General features: G+C 49.3%; 1 protein-coding gene across 1 annotated transcript; it reads right to left on the reverse strand.

Annotated features, from left to right (window-relative positions):
* Positions 1 to 362: 362 nt before the first annotated feature.
* On the reverse strand, positions 363 to 3,844 carry EVX1 (even-skipped homeobox 1). The gene is made up of 3 exons (XM_054060244.1): positions 3,412 to 3,844; positions 1,692 to 1,942; positions 363 to 1,003 (listed from the first exon to the last, which is right to left on the reverse strand). Exons 1-3 carry the CDS (start codon positions 3,842 to 3,844, stop codon positions 473 to 475), a joined length of 1,215 nt encoding a protein of 404 aa, XP_053916219.1. The 3' UTR covers positions 363 to 472.
* Between the last annotated feature and the right edge of the window lie 17,666 nt (positions 3,845 to 21,510).

Raw genomic sequence — 21,510 nt, forward strand, 5'->3', positions numbered from 1 at the left:
ATTACATCTTTGCTTTCTTCGTGCGCACAAGCAATTCTGTTATCAGAATAATGTTTCTTTCAAGTATTTCAGATTTTCCTTCTCTGTCTTGTAGGTTTGTGCATAAGGTTTGTGGCTGTGACCTGCAGAAGCCTCAGCCCGTAGTAAGAAGTCTATCCAAGGAAAAGTCCCAGCTTATTTCTATAGGTTATGGAAGTATATTTCATTCTGGCTGGTTTTCTTCCTCTTTCGTGTCTAAAATCCTTCTCAGAGATAAATCACTAGTCGTTTCTCTTCTCCTTCTTCATCCCTTGGAATATAAATCCTTTTACGACTGAGCTATTTTCAGTCTTTTTTTTTGTCTTTTTTTTTTTTTCCATAGGTGTCCACTTCTGAGGAAAGAACACGATTAAATAAACACCGGCTGCAGGTACATGAGCTCGAAGAGAAGCCCAAGAAACGGGCGAGTTTTTAGTAACCCTGAGAGGAAGGTTTATCTCGTTAAAGGTACCTCTTCTCGCTGGTCCATGGAAACTGAGGTGGCTTTGCTCAGCACAGAGGGCGTGAAAGTGAGGAAAGAGTCAGTCCTGGTTGTGGCCGAACAGGTAAAGTCCGATCCGGAGGGTCTCTGGGCCAGCCCGTTGGACTGGCCGCTGTGGCAAGCCAGGCAGGAGCAGGGGCTGCCCCCGGCGCTGCTGAGTCCATGAGTCGGGGCAGGGTAGAGAGAGGGATGCCTGAAGGCGCACAGCAGTTCAGGTCTTGGGTAAGGGTGGGAGAGGACCCTGAAGGTGTCCAGAGGCCTCAGGGGGCTGCTGAAGGGAGTGGCGGCAGTGGCCGACGTGGCTCCGATGCCCATGTGGGAGTAGTAGGGCAGGGGCAGGTGGGACGGGAACGGGTAGGGCAGGTTCCCGGTGGCCGCCGCGTGGCTCATCATGTAGGTATAAAACGCCGGGTCGGCCGGGTGAGGCCAGGTCATGGCCAGGCGCTGCCGCTTGTCCTTCATCCTGCGGTTCTGGAACCAAACCTGCGGGGAGAGGGGAGGCGAGAGCCGTCACCCGCCGCCGCCCCGCTCCGCCCGGCACCGGGACAGCGGGTCTGCCGGCGAGCGGAGGCAGGCGCCAGCTCTCCCGCCCAGAGGGAGTTGTCATCACTTACGGAGGGATCAGTTAGGCCCCTATAAATCTACAGGGAGACCTAGTGGAGCAGCCCTTTCGGGGTGCTTATTTTCATTTCTTCTCGCTAGGGCTTGTCCGGCTGACATTCCCCACACACGCGCTGACTCCGCGCAAACCTGGCAGCTCTGCCTTCTCGCTGCCGTTTTGCAGATACCTGGGATTAATGTTAATTTTCTTTTCATGTGCAAATGTGGTGGGGGGGGGTTATTTGAAAAGGCAAAGGAAAGAGAGATCAAACCAAGATCTGCTACTGCCTTCCTTTTCCCTCCCCCAAGATCCAAGTGGGGTTTGGGCTGGACTGAAGGGAGGATTAAAAATGATCTGCTAGAGAGAGGCCGGATTAGCGGTGCTGGCTGGGATGGCTCCGGGATCCTCGTCCTCTCTCCCGCACCGCCGTTTGCTGCAGGGTGCGGGCAGGGCCAGGAAAGGGGCGGAGGGGGCGGGGAGGGAGGGTTGTTCTTTCCTGAGTTTTGTAAGGAAGTTGGGCCATATAGATTTACATCGTGCTAATTGGAAACATGTCCGAGCTGTGTGTACCTTGATGGTGGTTTCTGGCAGATTTAGAGCAGCAGCCAGTTCACATCTCCGGGGCCTGGACACGTAGTTCTCCCGGTAGAACTCCTTCTCCAGCCGGGCGATCTGCTCGCGGGTGAAGGCGGTGCGGTAGCGGCGCATCTGGTCGCTGGCGCTGCAGGACAGCGAGCCCTGGGAGCCGCCGCTGCCTCCGCTGCCCTTGGAGTGATCCCCTCCGGCGCTGGGGCTGCCAGCCAGCGCCTCGGAGCACGGCCCTGCGTGGGGAGCCCGGAGCAGAGACATACGCTCGGAGGGATGCTCACCGCCCGCCTCCCCAGTGAGATCCCTTCTCCCCCCCATCCCTCCCCGTTTGCCTTTTCTGTGCCTGCCCGGGTGTAGCGAGGATGCTGGGGAGACATCAAAGGGAAAGGAGGGGGCAGGGCACGGAGAAGGGGATACAGCGCCGGTTAAAGGTTTGACGGGTGCTTATTAACTCTGGCTGGAGAGCTACCTGCCCCCCTAACACCACACATACACCGCTCTGGGAGGGTCTGCTATAGATGCCCCTCTTGCTACTCGAGGTGTGAAGCCGGAGGCTGCCGCCGCAGCATCCCCCGAGCCTGAGCGGCTGGGAAAGGCAGGTGTGCCCACCGCACGGCTCCGCGGCCCCTTCCTCCTGTCCGGCAAGGGCTCAGGAGCGGAGCAGCCGGCAGGCAGGGACCCTGTTCCCTCCAGGGGAAGGTCAGGCCTCGGAGACTCTCCACTCAGCCTCTGAAGCCCAGGATGGGATTTTCTCAACGAGCCTTCAAGGGACGAGAAAGGGCAGACAGCGCTCTCCGCCCCTCCCGGCTTGCTCTTGAAGTGATAAAGAATAGGGAGAGGGGAAAAGTGGGTTGTTGTCCGGGTGGAAGGTGTCTCTGCCGGGCTGGGAAAGTGGAAATAAGGAGTGGGGGCAGGGGGGAAAGGGGCCTGGCCGCTGCGTTTGCTTTCAAATGCAACTCTCCCTCATTGTGCCCGAGACCAAAGGCAATTAATTCATTGGGACCATTTCCGAGCTGGCGCCACCGAGACATAGAAGTGACAAGGTAATTTGGAACCCTCCTCTCCTCCCTCACCCACTTTTTTTTTTTTTAACCAACGTGCAAACAAGGACCTCACTGCCGCACTTAGGGAAGGCAAGCAGGAGTAGGCGAGCGATTTTACGGTCTTTATGGGCGCTTCCGCACTAGCCCGGGCACATTTCACCCTACAAACAGCTCTTGGCCAGAAAACCCGTTTGATCTTGCCCCTTCCACAACACACACAAAAAACCAAACACGCCTGAGGGGAGGATCGGAAGGGATTTCCTGGAGCATGCACTGTCCAGGTGATGGAGAATAATAATAATAATAATAATAGTAATAATAATAATACGGAAGGGGAGAGGGAGAGTATGTGGTCGTCTTGGTCAAGTGGGTCCTACGGCGCAAGCCGTAGACCTGATGTATCCGCAGTGGGAAGCCTGGCTCTCCTCCAGGGATGCGTGGGCTGGGCTGGGCTGGGCTCTGTCGTGTCCTCTGACTCCCAAACAAGCCTCCCGGTGTCAGGGAGCTGAAGAATCAGCCAGGAAAGGAGATTCCTCCCCAGACCCCCCGACTTCGCTGGAAGACCCCCTCCGGCATCCCCCCCCGCCCCGTCCCCCAAGGTGCTGCCCCCGAGCCCTGGAGCGGGCGGGGAGCTGGAGGCATGGGAAGGAGTTGGGTACCTTTGCTGTGCTGGTACTCGGCGCTCCCCGTGGCGCAGTCCGGGGTGCAGCTCACCTCGATTTCCTCATAGAAATCCGACTCGGTGTCCGAGCTGCTCTGCTGCCCTTTGCTGGAGGGGGGCTCCGGGGCGGGGGGCTGCTGTCCGGCCGAAAGCAGTGCTGCCGCCGCCGAGCGGCTCTCCGGCACCGTCCCTGTCCCTGGCAGCACCTCCACCTCCTCTTCGTCTTCTCCTCCGCCACCTCCTCCTCCTCCTCTCTCCCGGGACGACAAGGGGCCAGGTCTGGGGCTGAGGCAGTTCCGATGGATCATCTTCTCCTGCGGTTCCGGAGCGGGGCTCCCCACTGCTTCGGACAAATTAGGCACCCTCTTGCCAACTAGAGCGCCAAGTTGTGTCCCTTCCAGAAACACCACCATCTCCTTCCTGGTTTCCATTGTGGCTTCGCTTAAGGGAGGGGGGGGGGAAATCCAGATCTCTTCTCCCCCTCCCTCCGACTCCCGCCCCAGTCTTGTGCAAACCCAGCAGCCCTCTTCTGCCAATGCAGAGGAGCAAGCGGTAAGATAGGGTGACCTTGTGATGCGAACGCTACACTCTGCTGTGCTGCTCTGGGAGGGATCACCATTGCCCTCTTCTTTCTAAGCTGTCATCCTCAATGGTGCAGTCGTCATTACAGTACCACCGGTGACGCCACACATTGATTGCCAGTGGATAAATAGAAACGTCTGCCATGGGAAAGATGAAAGGAAGAGCCGGAGCTAATGGGCTAAATGCGTGATGCACCAGGTGTAGGAGCCTGAGATGGAGAGGGAAGTGTGAAAGAGATGCATATGGAGTTGAGCTGCAAAGAGGTTGTAACATGCGGAGAGAGTTCCGCAGGGGGAAGGCTTGCCTGACAATTAAATAACCTTTTGACTGCTTTAAGCCACAATCTTGGTGTAGAATTGAAGCGAAGATCCCTAGCCGCATCCTGGAAGTGAGAAGAAACGTACTCAAGCCTCTTCCTTGGATGCATTATTTATTGCTGGCAATCAGCTTCAGCATAACTGCATATATAAGACTGTATAAGAATCCTGTGCAAACTTGAGAATAAGGAAATGCGCTGCTGACATCTGAATGCAGAAATAGCCTTGACTTTTTGTTCTGGTTCAATATTGGTTCCTATTCGTGTAGCTGTTATTGCTTTCTGTTGACTGAGATTAAAACGTTAGTTTAAAATTTGGAAATGCGGTTACATATTTATTGCGTGTTACAGTTGTAAGGATGCAAACTACTTCACCTTTCGTAGCTGTAGCTATTCTGATTATTTGCTGTTTATAGTTTACTCTTATTTATTCCTCCACAGTTTCCATTTGTTCCACGATTCTTGCGCTTTTGAGAGGATTTTACATCTTCCCCACTCCCTTTTTTTTTTTTCTTTTTAATTAATTGTTTTGCGTAAATTATTATCTGCTTTCAGGAGGAGAAACTCCAAGACGGGCCGCCAAGAATAATTCAGGCTCAGAAAACGTAAGTTATCGAGGCCAGAGCTTTTGCCAGCTAGCAGATGTTGTTGAAACAGAAATGACAAGGGCAACAGTTTGGACAGCATTTGTCTGAAAATAAGGGACCTGGTGTAGTAAATATAGCGGCACACGTAGTCTATTTGGCGTATTAGATATTTCTAATGAGTGCGGTAAGTATCTCATCTCTAGTTAGTATTGACTCACATATGTAGCGTCGAGTCATTTTCACCATCTGTCGTAACTAGGTTGTTCTAAATTTATTCTCGGAGTGTTATTGGCTAGTCAGGTTACAGAAAACATTCAACCAATTACGTTCCCAACCCGGTAAGGAATTTACTGGCATATTTGAGGTGACGTTGCTTCGGTGGGGAACAGGCAGAGCAATAGGAAACACGCTGGGATTTTCTGTCTAGCTCTATGATGCAGGGAGACAAACAAACAAGCAAATAGGATTCCTGGTCTGCTGGATGCATGAATTAAGATGTGCTCCTAGCAATAAGCATACAGATTCCAGGGAGGTAAATTAGGATTTTTACAGGGATATCGCCAGCAATCTTTTTTCCTCCCCGTGTAGTAGACACGCACACACATTTCCACGCACACGCACTTCATGAGAACACCACACTCCGGACTGCACAGCTTTCCATCACATGTGGGCTGCCTGCGCCGCTCCGAAGCTTGTCAGTTTCTTGAAAAATCATTGCAAAATTCATTGCTAAATTCCCTCTCCTTCGAGAGCTCTCCCTTGCCAGCGTCTAGATTAGCGGTGTGCCCTTTCTGCTCTGGATGAGGACCCCCTGCCCACCTCGGGCTGCGCGAGCGGGGAGCCGGGGAGGCAGGATCAGGCTCAGCTGCTGGAGGAGCAGGCGGTGCGTGGATGGGTGGACAGATTCATGGAAGGATGGATGGATGGATGGATGGATGGATGGATAAGACAGTCCGGCTCTGCCGCCTGCCCGGCGTCCGCGGCGCTCCTGCTCCCGCTGGGCGAAGGTGGAGGGCCAGCTCTGATTCCGCTGCGCGGAGCAGCGCGGAGCGGCGCGGAGCGATGCGGTGCTGTGCACTGAGAGTGGGGAAGGCGAGGCGGGGGCTCTCAGGCAGCGCTGGTGGCCTCTTCCCACTGCTGCGGTCGTCGCTGCCCTGTGCTGGGAGGCTGATTTCCCTGGCATCTCCGGGGGGAGGAGGGGGAAAGATTCGGCCTCCTCTGAGGCCCAGGACACCCCAGCCTGGCTGGGAAACTCGCCTACAGACCCTTCCTACCTCTGCCAGGTAGCGGTGCTGGAGGAGACTGGCTGTTGCCTGCTGCGGGCGGACAGGATTTCCCCCTCACTAGGAGTAAGAAGAGGGCAGCAAAAAGAGGGATATTCATGTATCTTCCTAAATAGAACAGTAGCCGAGAGCTGAATTCAGACTACGAGGGAGGGCTCCCAGAGCTGGCGGTGGAGACGACTGCGGGGAAGTTAATGGGAAATCCTGTCTCTCGCAGACCTGAGCCCTGGGGATGGTTCCCGTGGATCACGCTGGCCGATCCCCATAAGTTTTGTGATTTTCGTTTATAAGCGGATGCTGTCTCCTTCCCCACTCCATTCTTAATACGTTCCCATCAGGATGCCACGCGGCTCGTACCTCGATTGGGAGGTTTTGTTGAGCCCGAGATGATGGTCATTGCCAGGGACGGTCTGTTTCAGCCCGCAGCAGCACAGGCTGCGGGACACCCACGCACACAGACACACGCAGTTATTTGCCAAGGGTAAATACAGAGAATAAAAGGCCCGAGTGGAGTCTAAGGAAAAAAAACATTAAAGGCTCTATTGAACTCGAAGTTTTGTGGTCTATTTAGAAGGGATTAATAAAGGCTACTTAAACTGTTTTTACATTCCCCAGGAAGAGTACCACCGCGACAGCCCCTCGCACGTCTACGAGCTTGGTGGCACGGGGTGACGGAGCGGGGAGCCCGGGTCCCTCTCCCCTCCGCGGAGGCGAAGCCTTTTCCTCTCCGGGAATGCGGAGTCCAGCGCTCTGCTTTCTGTCTATTGTTTCCCACATAACTGTCAAGCCCGATTTGGAAGGAGACTCCCTCATTTGGGATTAATTTCCAGGCAGTTTGGAAAGTGTATCTCTACCGGCGTTTCTTTTTTTTTTTTTTTTTCCTTTCTCCCGTCTTACCCTCACCTCCTCCCGTCTATTCCAGACTGAGATTTAAAATCTTTTAAGTCTCTCTTGCTCTCTTGGTGACAGTCAGGATGGCGTAACTATCCTCAAAACTTTTCAGACTGATTTGTTTCTCCGAGTTTACAGCTTTCTTTGCTAAAGGACGGCTGAGGAGACACCACGGCTAGCGCTTTCAAAAGAGTGATAACGCCGACTTCGGTGTTACTGCTGCTGAAAGATGCTCCCTATACAAAAAGCAAATGAACCACCCTCCCTTCCCAAAACAAGGAAATATTAGGGGGAAATTAAAATATTGCTGGAGTGATACTCTCATAAATCAAGCAATTCCCTTGAAGTGCTAAGTCTGGTTAAGGAAAGACACATCACACGCTTCTTACCCGTGGGATATTTATTTTATTTCGCCGGTCAACGGGTTGTCAATAACTTTTGACTGATACTATCCAATTACAGCTGTGAACTCACGATGCGCCTTTAGTTTCTCTTAATAAAAAGTCTTGCCATCTCTAAAAAATGAAGAAAGCTTTGACATATAGCAGAACGACTTATTGCCAAAAAAAAAAAAAAAGCGTGATATGTACTGCAAATGGATGACCAAACCAGAGAGTCGATTTTTAAATTTTTAATGGGCAGTGTTAACAATAATGGCGTAATTATCACTGTTTTATTAAGACTATTTTTTTACGACATGGCTAGAGGTGGAAGCTTTGGAGAGAAGAGAATAATAGACGCATTATTCTGGGGTGTAAAGACAAGGTGATACAATAGCAGCACATAACACGTAAGTGGCGTTGAGGGGAGAGAGGACAGAGCCGTGAGTGGGACGTGCCTAGAAAAGCATGTAATGGTATTTGCAGGATACCATCCAGGACATGTTTCTGCGTCCATGTAGCTCAGAACGTAGGATTTCAGCATCTCTGCGGAGGGCATCTGCCTGTTCTTGATTTTTATGTTACCTGTTGGCTGCCTGAAGCAGAGCTTTCCTGCCACTGCAGAGGCTCTGGAGATTTTTAACTTGTTAGGTCAAAAACTGAGCGGGGAGGGAAATTGCACGATTCCCGCTCCTAGGATATTCAAGACAAGTTTGCCCGTGGAAACTAGATCTTCTGCTTTACCCATTGCAGTGAGTAAATCTTGCAGGAGTTTGGGCTTTCGCTTTCAGTTGCTGTCGCTTCCAGACCCGTCGAGAGCCATAAAAACTGCGGCAATGTTTTGATGTTGGAAAGAACCGTAGAAATACGGTCCGCGCGGCAAACGTCCTGATTTGAACGCATTTACGGTGTGAATTTAATTCTGTGGAAGACACAGGTAAATGAAAACCGACAGTATTTCAGTGGCTTCCTTGCCGACTCTCCCTTTCCCTTTTTTAGATCTGATTTAACAAGAATTGAGCTAGCAGCCCTCCGCGCTGTGCAGCGAAACCCGCTGAAGGTGATAGAGTCTCCTGAGACCTGGTGCACCTGAGCATCTCTTACAGAAAAACTGAGCGAGGTTAGGAGGTCTTTAGGTGCCCGAAAGGAGAGTCTTAAAAGGAGGGAGGGGAGATGCAGCATCACCAAGAGACAACCACAGGAACATCAGAGGAGGACACGCAGCCTTTCACTTCATTTACTACTTCTCTCCAGACGCGCAAAAGCTCTTGGTATTTTCTTTGCTTTTTCCTCCTGTTCTCAAACCCTCCTTTTTTATTCCCAATACACTCCTACCTCTCGCCCCCTGCAGTCTCGCTACTTGGACCAAAGCTAGAGGAGGGGCAAACTCGTGTTAGGGTTCGGTTAATCCTAAGCTCCGTGTCCCACTTAAATAGAGCGAACCGGCGGTCCAGGAAGGACCGGGAGGAGCGATGCTGCCGGTCGGGGTGCCGAATCAGCGGGTACGCGCCCCTCAGCCCCGGCACCCCGATATTCCCCTCTCCATCGCCCCCGGCAGGCAGCAGAGCCCCCGAGAGATCGTTTTCCAGCCCTTCCCGGAAGGAAATGGCAGAAACAAGGGGTGTTTGCAATGCACGGTGTCATCTGCGCCTGCTATAAACAAGCGGCGCATGGTCAGAACCAGCGGCTGTCTGCGCCCTCTTGCAGCCCTTTTCTTCCCGGCGGTGTTGGCAGCTTTAGGCCTGGTGCTGCTCCAGATAGGCCAAATCCTGGTATTCTTACTCATCCGAAGACGTTTTTACACGGAGACTTATCATAAAGGGAGGTGTAGTTGTAGTTCAGGGCATTGGGGACTGATCCCAAGAGGTGGAGATTAAATCGCCATTGGCTTTGGCGATCTTTTTCTCCCCAGGGAGGGGGTGAAAAATTGCTACAGAGGGTTCCTCTGGAGATAAGGGTGTCCAAGGCATACAGGATCTGCTGAGGGCCCTCTGACATGTGGGGCCAGAAGTGGGTATCTTTACTGCAGAGACACAACTGTGCACCTCCTGGAATGAAAGGGTAATTTCCTCTTTGGTTCAAAAAGAAGCAGATATAACATCATGGGAACGAGTTACAGACTTGATAGGATGAGGAATGGAATGTTATATGTGAAACAAACAAATTAAAAGGAGGAGAAAGAAAACAAAACAAGAAACCCCAGCCATGTAGCAAAGGTACCTCAACAGCAATTCCCTCACTCCTCACTGAGACTGAGTGTCCTGAGAGAAGCAGTGGCACTGATGCAGAAGGCTTGTTCAGTTTCATTCCATCTTTGCCTCATTCAAACTCTCCCCAAAACAAATGCAAGTAAAAACTCAAATATGGACCTGGAGGGCATCTTATCTCATTTTTACTAAAAAGAATCAAATGGCAACCCCTTAACCTCCAGTCCCACCTTCAAGTAATTTCACCTACAGCTAGCCAAGCTGAAATGGCATTCTCAGTTATTGCAGTGTCCTAACAGCAGATTTGGCTGCCTGATTTGGTTTTGGCTTGATATCTCTGTGTATGGCTCTTGGGGATGAGAATGTGAATCCACAGGCTGGGTCTGTCCCTCAAAAACAAAATATCCATCCTGACTCTCTGAGCAGTGGTCAAGTACTTCAGCACTGCTGCCTGACTCAGGAACACCCAAGTATGCATTCTGGATGATGGATCCTCAATACCTGACCACTGCCAATCCCTGTTTATGAAGCCCATGATATCCTGGACAAGGACAGAGATAACTGATAACCAAGGCAAGTGTGGAGCATCAGGGAACACGCACTAAGCAAAGCTGATGATCCAGATGAACTGTGTTTACAGGTATCCTTCTCCCATGGTCCATTCTTGACCTCTGCACTCTCAGAGCTCAGCTTTGGGCACACCATGCACATCATGTCTCCGGTGACTATTTGGATTGTGAGATAGTAATCAAGTTAAAAGCAGAGATGTAGGAAACTTTCATGGCAAGCCATGGGCTTCTGCCAGAGAGCACTGAGTTCAGTCCAGGAAAAGTAGGAAATTCTGTGAGTTTGTCTAAAAAAACTTATACCAGGGCAAATAAAATCTCTGGAAGCAGATTAATTCATTCTTGTTTGCTTGCTTTCTTGCTTGTATTCTCTTCCTTTGTTGATATGTATTTACAAAGAACCCAGAGATTCCACTGCAACTACTGACTTTTGATCCTATCTCCTGCTATGTAGTATCAATAGTTTCTGATACAAACTGGAGCCGAGTTTTTCAGTCAGTGTGAGACAGAAACAGTGGAAGGATGAAGTAGGCAAGAATACAAACCCACTACTGTAACAGAACTGCATTAACCTCTTGGGGCCCATCTTTCAGACCTCTTGCTTCACAGGCTGAGCTGAATGGGGAGAAATCTGCCTCTCTGATCCTGAAGCAGACCCATCTTTACCATATTGTTCCCAAACTCAGAAAAGTTGTGGCCTGAATGAATGAGCAGTGAGATGGAGTTTTGTCCAGAGCACTGGGCGCCTAGGTGGTTCCACAGAATGCCCAGAATGCAGGGAGGATGCTGGCCTGTAGGGAAAGGGTCTGCAGTCAAAGGGAGACTGGGAGACAGATCATTGTGTTTCTGCTGGAAATCGGGGGTGTATTGGCATTGCATGGAGAGAAAAATCTGGACATGATCATGCAGCTGCCTGTTGTGTTGCCTGAGAACAGGCGTGAGAAAGGATAATGCTAGAAGTAAAGCCCGCCCAAGTGCCTGGATATTCACTGTTTCTGAAAAAGGAAATGAGCACATACTGAGAAACTCTGGCAGAGAAAGGCAAGGGTTTGTTTCTCAGATAGGGCAGCACTGCACAAGGCACAACTAATTACATGAAGGCTGCAGCAGGTAGCCATGGCACACAGATGGGGTTAGCGGCTCACTCTAGGGCTTCCCTGCACTGCCCGTTCCATGTTGGACGGCTTTATTTCTCTTATCAGCTTGTTGCACATGCCTTTAGAGACTTATTTCCCTGGAGCTAACCCCTAAGTCCCTGAAGAATCTCATCGACAAAGGAGACGAGGAGGGAAAAGACCCCAGCCCCAGGCGTGTGGGTGTCCGGGAGGAGACGGGGTCCCTGCCTTCCCTGGCCAGCTCTGACCTGCCCGTTGCCCCCCGCTCCCCTCCGCTCCCCCGGCCGCATCCTTCCTCCCCGCAGCGCCCGTCGCTGCATCCCCCTCCCTCCCACCCTCCCTGGCTGTGATCACCGCGGCCCTACACTAACTGCTGTCTTCTTGCGCCCCCCACTGCTGATGGGCCGCAGAGATGAAAGGATCCAAGCCAACCCGCTCGCCCTCGCTGCTCCTTTGGGTTTGCTTTTTTTCCTTTTTTCCCCTTTTTTTTTTTTTAAGTGCCAGGGAAGCGTGTGGAAGACGGAGGGAGGCGGGCAGGCAGCACCTTCGACGGCTCCCACCCGCAGTGCAGGAGCACAGAAGGTTTTCTCCACCCACGGGCAGGGAAGGAGCCACCTGGGCCAGTGGCCTCCCGAGTGGCACCAGCACCGCCCCGAGCCGTCCCTGCCGGGGGCACGCCTAATACGCTGATTCGTTCCGAGATTACATCATCCTCACTATCGTCATTCCTTCAGGTCAAGAACATTTTGCTCGGTCCAACTTCAAACTGTGGGCAAACACGCCCAGGGAGAGAAATCGCTGTTGCAGGTAAAACCTGTAGGCGGTGAACTCAAACAGGTCCTTCTGGGGAGGTACCCGGGGAAAGTCGCTGCACATGGCTTGGCCGGAGCAGACTGATACTCTGCCGCTCTCGGAGGGTCTCCGAAAGAAAAGTCAAAGTTTCCCACGGGCTGCCAAGGGTTTAGATGTGCGGTGCCTGAATACATCGAAATAAATATGCTTCTGTGCTTTAATCGCTGTCATCGACTTCTTCCAAGACTTGATAGGCAGTCCTCGTTTGGATACGTGGTGTGTGCCATATACCACATCTTATATTACATGCATATACATATACGAACACGCACACATTTATGGCTTGTCTGCATATAGGCACGTTCTTCCTGCCCTTGTTCTCTCATTAAAATCCAGTTTCGATAAATATTCCCAAATCCGGAAAGACTACATCTATGCGCCAGTACATGCCTCTTACTATGGGTACAGGGCAAGTTGTAGGAGTTTTTCATTTCCAGTCCACAAAACTCGTTTTGAATGCTTTTAGTCTTGCTGCCAACCAGCAGTTAAAAAAAATAAATAACCAAAGCATGTGGAACACATCCCATGTGCTGATCCCTTCTCGTTTCGTGCATGGGTACGCCTTTCGTATCGCTTTTCTAGCTAGCCCCGTAGGAAACAGGAATGACTTTACCGGTTTAGCTTCCTCCCCTGGGTATCACCGTAGCAAGATGCTTCCACAGGGAAAAACTTCGAAACACCTTTATGTCTGAGAGTTTTCCCTCCCCTATAGCTGTTCTCCCTCGAAGAGGACCACGGGATTCAGCCCCCACGGATGTTTCGGGGAGAGCGGACACCCAAGCCCGGACCCGTAAGGAAGAGGGGCGCTCCCGGGGGCACTTGGGGCGATTGGGCCGGGATGGCGATGGCACCCGCGGTCGTACTCGCCCACCTCCGAGATAGGAGCCAGAGCTCGGTCCCTTGGGCAGAACCGGGCGGAGGCGCGAACTCTTTAAGCACGTTTTCAGCTTCTTTTGCATGGCAGCAGGTTGATGAGCCCTTGATACGGGTTAAGTCATCCCCGCTTGCATCGGTTTACTGGGAGCCGCCTTTTGCTAAAGAATCCTGGACCCTCTCCGTGCTTCCTTCTCCCCCATCGCAAACAAGTGCTCTGTAAATAAGGGAGGGAGGAGGAATCTGATCGGATTACTTCTGCTTCCCAAATATGTCTCATTTCAGGCACTGCAGTTCTACAGCAAAAGGCCAACCTGTCCCTCGGAATCGGCGTGTTTCTTGCGAAAAAGGAAAGGCAAACATAAAAATGAAATAAAATTAAATTAATAAATAAAATCACTCACAAGTCGGAGAGAAAGGGAAATAAAACGTTACTAAGAGGGACATGTTTCCTGGCACTCAGCCTGGGAGCAGGAAAGGCACTGGAAATGGGATAAAGCTGGTACTCCCAACCACCCCCCGGTGCTGAGAGGGAACAGTCTGGGGGCTGCAGAGGAGCAGAGCCTGCGGGGTCGGGGCTCGCGGTTTGCCCCCCCCGCAGACGGCTGAGCACGGGTGGCTTTTGCACTGAGCAGGTCAAACCTAAACCCAAGCTGAGCTCGCTGCCCGTTGTGCCCCGCAGGGCACCCTCTCCCGAGGCAGCAGCGGGAGACCCGCCTGACTTTGCGGGAGACGGGGCGTTTTTAATGACAGTGGAGGCTGTCATTTCACTCATTCCCCAAACAGAGGACAACGACGTGGTTCTGCCGCCGCCTCCCCGAAACTGCAGGTAAGTGGGTGCAATCAAGCCCCTGCCGCGTTTTTCCGCCTCCCTGGACACCGGCACGGAGTGCCCCGGGAAAGCGGCTCCAAGGTGGGGCTGAAATAGCATCCCCAGGGCCGCTGGCCGCGGCCGGGAAGCAACGGGTGAATCCCGGGGCTCACAGCCTCTCCCGGCTCCCACCTCTCCAGACCTCTGGCACAGAGCTGAGGTGGCGGGCAGCCCCCTTTGAAACCAGGGTGTTACCCTCTGTAAGGCGCCCTCTTGCCGACGGGCTCCACAGTGGCCTTGGGAAGGGTAGGGGGAAACCTCTCCTCAACCCTAGTCACCCTCCCACTGGGCTGTTTCAGGAGCTACACCCAGCACCAGTCACCCACCCTGGTAGCCAAGGCAGGATGTGGCAAGCTGCCCAAGGCCATATTTTTCTCCATCGGGACCCCAGTGTAGCAAAGACAATCACTGATGCCGTAAATATAAAAAAGATCCCATTCCCCATGAAGCAATGGGAACACCCCTGGGCAGGCAGCTGGGATTCAACACCCTACACCTCTCTCCAATTGCCATATGGCCCATTTGGCTGATGGGCAGCATCCTCTTGCCCAGGAGTATAAAGGGTGATGGGCCAAGGCCCAGGTCATGCAGTTGCCCAGAGCCTGGCCTCCATGACCTTTTGGGTGTGACAACAGGATGATCTCCCTCTCCTTCCTCAAATGCCAAAGACACCAAGCCAGAACTGGTTTGCTTTACACTGCCCAAGAAAAGGCTGATTTCCAAACCACTGGTGGGGCTGGAAAGATTTCTGCCCTTGCGTTGGCGTCCTCCAGCAGAGCATGGAGGGGAAGTATGAAAACCATGTGTCTGAGGTGGCTGCCACACGCAGCACATAGCAAAACATCCATCCTCCCATTTCATTTTTTTTTCTTTTAATGACAACATCACCTTGTGTGCTTGTATAAATCCTTGGTGATTTCACAGCTCCCCATGGTAATATCACCAGGCTGACTCTTATGATTTCCTCTACGCCTGCACAGTTTTAGATTTATAGGTCTCTAACATACTCATTCACAGAAATAAAAGGGGCGTGAGTGGAGAGGACTTGATTTCTGGCTACTCTCTGAGGTTTCCATGCCAGATCCGTGCAAGATTGAGGGCTTTGGAAATGTGGGTTTGTAAACCAACTCCTTAACTGATTGGACCCATGTTAGGGGGTTAAGCATACACTCACACACACAAAAAGTCACACCCAAAGAAGGGTTAAAATTTGTTAAAATGCATATTTTAAAAGGGAAAAGAAAAAAAAAAAGACCCTCAGCCCCCCTCAAAAAAACCAAGTAGTCTCAAAAGAATTTTTGCATGGCAGATGCATTAATCCCATATAATAACCACTCTGGTGCCTGCTAGGTCAGGACTCTCCCAGCACTAAGAAATCTGAACTTTGTCTGGATTAGGATGAAATCAAACGGTTATATCAGCATGAAAATCAGACAGTGGAAGAGCAGCTGCTGGAGGGTCAAGGGGTCTGAGTTTTCCAAAGGTTAGGGCCCAATCTAGCTATCACCAGCTGAAGGGAAACAAATGCAAATCGTGGTGATGATTATAGTACTTAGGAAAGAAGTGTCCTAAACCAAATAGCTGTTTAAGCAGGGGAGAATTCTCAGTTCATCTCTACAGGGATGTTACCCTGCTCTCTTTACTCCTCCTTAGCTATGCTTTGCCAAGTGTTTTCTTGCTGATAGCACAATGATTAGAGAGACCCTGCCACTAATTTCCGCACAAAAAATGTCTCTGCAACAGAGCTCTGCGTGTTAAATAGCTCAAAAGGCAACAAGTGGGTCTTCCTAAGAGCTCTGGCAGATAGGAGATTTGCATGTGTTCCGGTGAAAGTGCTCTAGAACAGAAGCCAGTTCCTCATTTCTGAGACAGGAGCACATGTGTGAATTAGGGCTATACAAAAAGAAAATATGATGCCTTCCAAACCCTACAGGGAGGTGAAATGCACTACGTGAACAACAGACACGCTGCCTGCAGGCTGTATTTTTCATGGCATCAGGTCTTCACACAAGCAAGAAATCCACCCTAAAGCTCAGTCAATGATCAGCTAGAGTTTCAGTGTGCAAGTACTTACCTTTAGATGCACTTTGGGTGTACTGACTAAAGGATTAGGCCTTCCTTCTCTCTCTGTCTCCACTCTGGAAGGCTTTGCAAACCCTTTGTACAGTAGGAGTTAGTCAAAGCCAGTTTCATGGTTAGTCTACCTCACAGTCAACATAGTGATGGGTGTTTATATTGAAATAACCAACACAAAAAGAAAGTTTGCATGTAAAATTACACCAGAGTGCTAACTTCCAAGTGCTTACCTACCACTCAACAGAGAAGGTGGATCTGACCTATGAACTAGGAAAGTTCACAGAGTAATTTGTACTTTGTAATCTGTAGAACTTGGGTGATACAGCTCAACATACAGAGCTATACTTCATGAAGTCTGCGTCTGGAAGGTAAAAACCTATTCATATATGGAAATGTTTAAGAACATCTACACAGAACTTGCTGCTGCACCTCAAATCCACACCCCATCTCAGCCCGGGCGAATTTCCTGGTTAGACAAATCCAAGTTCCCAATGGAGACAAGAAAGAACACAGGAACTTGTTCAGAACAAGAATGTTCACGTTTGGAGGTACTCAGGGAGGGCCATGGGATTTTAAATTCTGATGCTCATTAACTTGCATGAGCTTTCAAGAGTAGACACACGTTAGCACACTGTGATCCATTCAGTCTTCCTAGTTCAGTGTCACACTGCTGTTCAGTGTCTTCTGTTGGTTTGCACCCAGTTCACTTAATCTAAACGTAGTCAAACTAATTTAATCTGAGATAAAGGGTTCCCGTAAGTCTTTACGTAGATTTTCAGCTCAAATCACAACTCAGAGCACTTCAATTCTGTGTAGAGGTTGGATATAAAGTGTTTAATTTCTTTTCAAATTGAGGATGCCTTGCCTAGGCAGGGAAGATCTGGTCACCCCCCATGTGCCTGACAGGCAACTTCAGCAATGATGATGCACTCAGCTGCACATTACCACCTCACAACTACGACAGCATAACTGATGGACTCTTGGACATGGCACCTCTTAGTCCATTGAAGTGAAGTGATGAATAACTTTATAGAAATCACTGCTGGAACACATTAATTAGTTTCTCTGATTCCTGGGCCCTGACAGCTTTGCTGACAAGGCAGAAGAGACGTCTACCTTCAGCTGCTTCATTCACAGCTATTGTTATTAATTAACCTAACATGATTTCAATTCAAATTAACACACTAGACACCATGGCTGAAGAACAGAAGCCCCCTTCTTTTTAGAGCTGGAGTGAAAACAGCAGTAACCTCTTCATCGACATCAGCTAAATTCAAGATGAATCACCAATCACGTCCCTCAGTAAAATGCTGCATTATGTGGACATTCCTGCTTATGTACTTGCTCCCACTTAAGTGGCTCATTTCTGTATAAACAGATTTTTAACAGCTGGAGGGGGATCAATATGCTGGGCTTATAGTGGCTCCAAAATTAGTAAGTCACTACGAGACAGGATAATCAACCATTTCTTTTCTCTTAGACTATGCAATAGGATCCATGGGCACAACTTCAGTTGAAGTGACAGGGTTTTTTGCTATAGTCAAGGCATGAATTCTCCACAGCAAATCCACTTCACAGTTATATATGCTCTTGCAGCCTTGTACTTCCCACTGTTTCTAACTTGAACTGTCTCACATCGCAGATCTTCCAAGCGGCCTATTCTGGTTAGTTCAGGGAGTAGAGGCTGTGGCTGTATTTACATGGCACTCACACATTGTGTCCTGTCGTACAAGGTATTGCAGAGCTGCTCTAAAACATGCTAACTCACATTCCAGCACTGCCTGATTCCATGACACAAATTTTGGGCAGAACTTAGTGACATTCTTTAACCAGTTGGAGAAGCATGATTTTTATCCCAGAAAAAAAAAAAAAAAACACTGTTTAGAAGTCACTGGGGTGTGGATGATAAATTTAGGAGGAGAGTGGGAGCCAGGAAATCTGGAGTTCTCTTCCTGCCTGCCTGCTGGCTCTGTGGCCTTGGGCAAGGCCTAATCTTTTTGACTCCACTTCCCGTCCTGTAAAAGAAGGATAATATTAGTTACTTAATGGTGATGACTGCAGTAGTGATCAGTTAACAGATTTTCTGTGGTAAAAATAAAACCAACTTTGAATATTATTACTCATATTTTAAGGTATTTTAAAGAGGAACAACGTCCCTGTTATTCGTATTGATATTTGAGGGTAATAAGATAAGAACAATCCACTCCCTTACCCTGCTCATCAGGATCACTTTACAGTACCCCTCTGAGAGTCTCACTTTGGAAAAGGGACAAATCCAGTTTGTAACCAAATTCATCTCCTTAGGGGCATTCCATGCATTATACAGCTGGAGTGCAAGACCTAAAGTGGAAACAATACAATTTCCATTAGGACAGATTTTGAGCAGAAAAAACCTCATCTTTTAATGGCAAGCTTCATGTTTTTCACTCACATCAACTTTGTACCATTTTCTCTTTTCCCTCTTTTTAATCATGAACAAGCTTCACTCTCTCTCTCAGGAAATTAAAACATCTTTGTTTAAGATTTTCTTATGAAAAAAACCCCCTTTTGCTTTCAGCTCTTTTCCAAGCCACCTGGATGCTCACTCCTCAAGCAGATGCTGGCCAGGTAAGCTGCTGATGTTTTGTGTTTTCCAGCTCTCTCCAGTGATCAGCCACCATCTCACTTTCAGCATGTAGATGAAAAACTCTCCAGGGAGAGGACCTCTCAGAGTTCTCTGCTTTCCCTCCATTCCACCAATTGAATCCTGTTTACAGTGTTAAGGAGTGATGGTAATAACAATGATGGAAAGATATGATTAAGGGATTGTTAGTCTTAATAATTCCTTGCCACTGGAGCAGTGCCTGGAGGCCTCCTGCTATCAGCCTGTACAAAATAGTCTGGGTCTAACTGACTCCAAGCAGAGTATCAGGCCCGTTTCTGGAGTAGAGGTAGAGCAAAGCATTCCTGGCCACCCTTGCTTCAGTATTTTGGGCGGTGGAGAGGGAAACTAAATCAAAGGACCAGCCATAGTTCCAGCTCATTAGAGGTGGCAAATATTTTCTGTCTGCAACACCACTGCTTGGCTCTGTAAATCTAAAATATAACCCAAAACCTCTATAAAAGTAATGTAAACCTCCAAGACATGTAACCAATGCTTCACACTCTCTTAGGTTCTGTCGTAGAATTTATTGCAAGGCTTCGTAGAAATTCATTTACCTACACCCACATCCTGGACAGGACAGTGCAGTCTGACGAGTATCTGAGTATCTGTTTGGAGGAAACCACAGTAAAGCCATCATAACCAACTTTTTGCAGAAAACAGCCTTTCTTATTAATTCTGTAGGGTTTGGTTACAACTATTCCCTTTCTCTGATTTCAGACCTTCCCTGTCATTGTTCTTGTGGCACCCCTGTGCACTGGCTGAGAGGCTGTAATGGTGCTTCCATCTGTCATGTAATTGCATGACAAGGAATGATACAGCCAAAGCCTTTGTCTAGCTTTCCCACAGAAGTCCTGACACTCGTTTCACAGTGCCACACATGTAAAAGGTCTGATACTGCAATACGCAGCCAAAAACACAGCACGTTTCACGTGAGTGGAAAGTACAAGGGTAACATTGCGAGGGACTGCTTGGGAAGACACCAAATTTGTTTGGAAAAGCTTTGCAATGTTGGGATACAACTCCTTGGTTATGTCTCCGGCAGCTGGGAAAAGGAACTTTTCCAGGGACGTAAGATGGGTCCAGAAAAGTGTTCAAGCCTTTGGTTCTGACCTGGATGGTGTTTCAGGGCTGCGGGCAAATGTGTCATTCATCACCTGTGTGGTTGTAACTGAACAGGGTTGTGTGGTTTGCATTTTTAACAAGACACTTGCATGAGTTGAATAAAAAATTGAGACAGGAGGAGGGAGAAGCAGCTGCTGGGCCCGATGGCCACTGATCCTTTCCATGTGAGGGGTAACCTTTGGTAACCCTGGCCCCATGTCATGTGACAGGGCCAGGAAATAAACCCTGGGCTCTTACCAGCACTCCTGTGTGTTACACCTTTATTGCAGTGATGACAGGTTGATGGCTACACTGAAAGGTTCTTTTCCTTCAGGGAGTCCTGTCCAATGTTCAGCTTTATCCATCCATAAATGCTGTCTAAGTAGTATAAGGTCGATGAGAAAGGTTCCCACTTGCCCTCCAACCCCTCCATCCAGAGACTGTAGCTGGGAAAGGGGCCCCTCACCTGCCTGTCAAAAGCCACTAACTCACTGTCACCACAGCCAGCTTTCTCCTCCCTGGAAGTGGAGAGAACTTGCCTCCACGGAAGTCTTTCAGAAGGATCCTCCTTTCTCTCTTCCTTTCCTACCCCACCCCATCTCATCCCAACTCAGTGTGCTAAGATACTAGCCAACCTTCTGTGCTTTTCTTGGATCTCAGGAGAGAATATGACAAAGATGCTCTTATTTTAGAGAAGAACTCCGGCAGACTGGAAAGTAGCTGTTCTGTCTTTAACAGCTTCTATCCTCTGTTTTCCTTTCTGACAATGACATCATTAAGGGCTCTCAATATGCTGCATGGATACTGTAAACACAGAGGTGCTGCTGGAGTATAGGAAAAAAAAGAAATCAGAAGTTAACTGAAGAAGCAAATTAACAAGGAAGGAAGTTAATCACAATTTGTGAGCTCATTTCTTTTTTTTTTTTATGAATGCTATTAGTCTTTATTTTATTCCACCCTCCGCACCCCCTAGCTCTCTTTTAATTACCACTCGTGGGAAAGGTAAGCTGACCGGTTTGATAATTCTCAGCACCACAACAAGCGGTAGGAACGGGTTTAAACTGGAGATCCTAAAAGCTTTCTCTTTGCATAAGATGAATTTATAGCTTGGAAACTAAATATTTGTTCAAAGAACTTTTGGAGGTGTTTGAGCACACATGAGAGATGAAATAGCAGATTGAATATTTCATTTACATGCGATAAGCATGGCTTTAAGTGCTGTCTTAATTCTTCACCTGTTTTCTGAAATCCTTTGACAAACACAGGACATTTCACCTCACCCTTATTCTGAGTGGCTTTCAGGCTCATTTAATTATTTTGTGTTCCTGCACGGAAGTATCCTAGGAGGGAGCAGATTTTGGTTCTTAAGGAGAGTGCTGTGGGCTGCAGGCAGGTTGATTCCTCCTGGAGCAGACATTTCCAGCATGCTGCCGCTGAATAAGGATGGGGCTTTGCCCAGGTAATAAGATCTGGCTTCAGTGGGTGTACAGATGCTCCAGGGAAGAGCTCCATAGGGATGGCTATAAATAAAACAAAGAAGCAAACATACAGGCAAAAGGCACTTCCCACCATAGGAACTGGGTAAAGTTTCTCCAGTGGGAACAGAGTCCAGTGAGGGGCTTCTGGGTGTTCAGTGCAGGGTATACTTCTTCACAGCAAGCCATATGACACAGACTTTATCAGATCCTTTTCTATGTCTGGGGGCTTTTTTTTCTGGTAACTTGCTGAGTTATCATGAAACTGTAGTCTGCAG

This window comes from Cuculus canorus, chromosome 2 (assembly GCF_017976375.1).
Source record: "Cuculus canorus isolate bCucCan1 chromosome 2, bCucCan1.pri, whole genome shotgun sequence".
Classification (NCBI taxonomy): Eukaryota; Metazoa; Chordata; class Aves; order Cuculiformes; family Cuculidae; genus Cuculus; species Cuculus canorus.

Excerpts from the sequence above, each read along its gene's own strand:
- EVX1 (XM_054060244.1), bottom strand. The coding sequence starts at position 3,844 with ATGGAAACCAGGAAGGAGATGGTGGTGTTTCTGGAAGGGACACAACTT. Across the intron at positions 1,943-3,411 it reads CGAGTACCAGCACAGCAAAG|GGCCGTGCTCCGAGGCGCTG; the intron begins GTACCCAACTCC and ends CTCCCCACGCAG. Across the intron at positions 1,004-1,691 it reads TGCCAGAAACCACCATCAAG|GTTTGGTTCCAGAACCGCAG; the intron begins GTACACACAGCT and ends CTCTCCCCGCAG.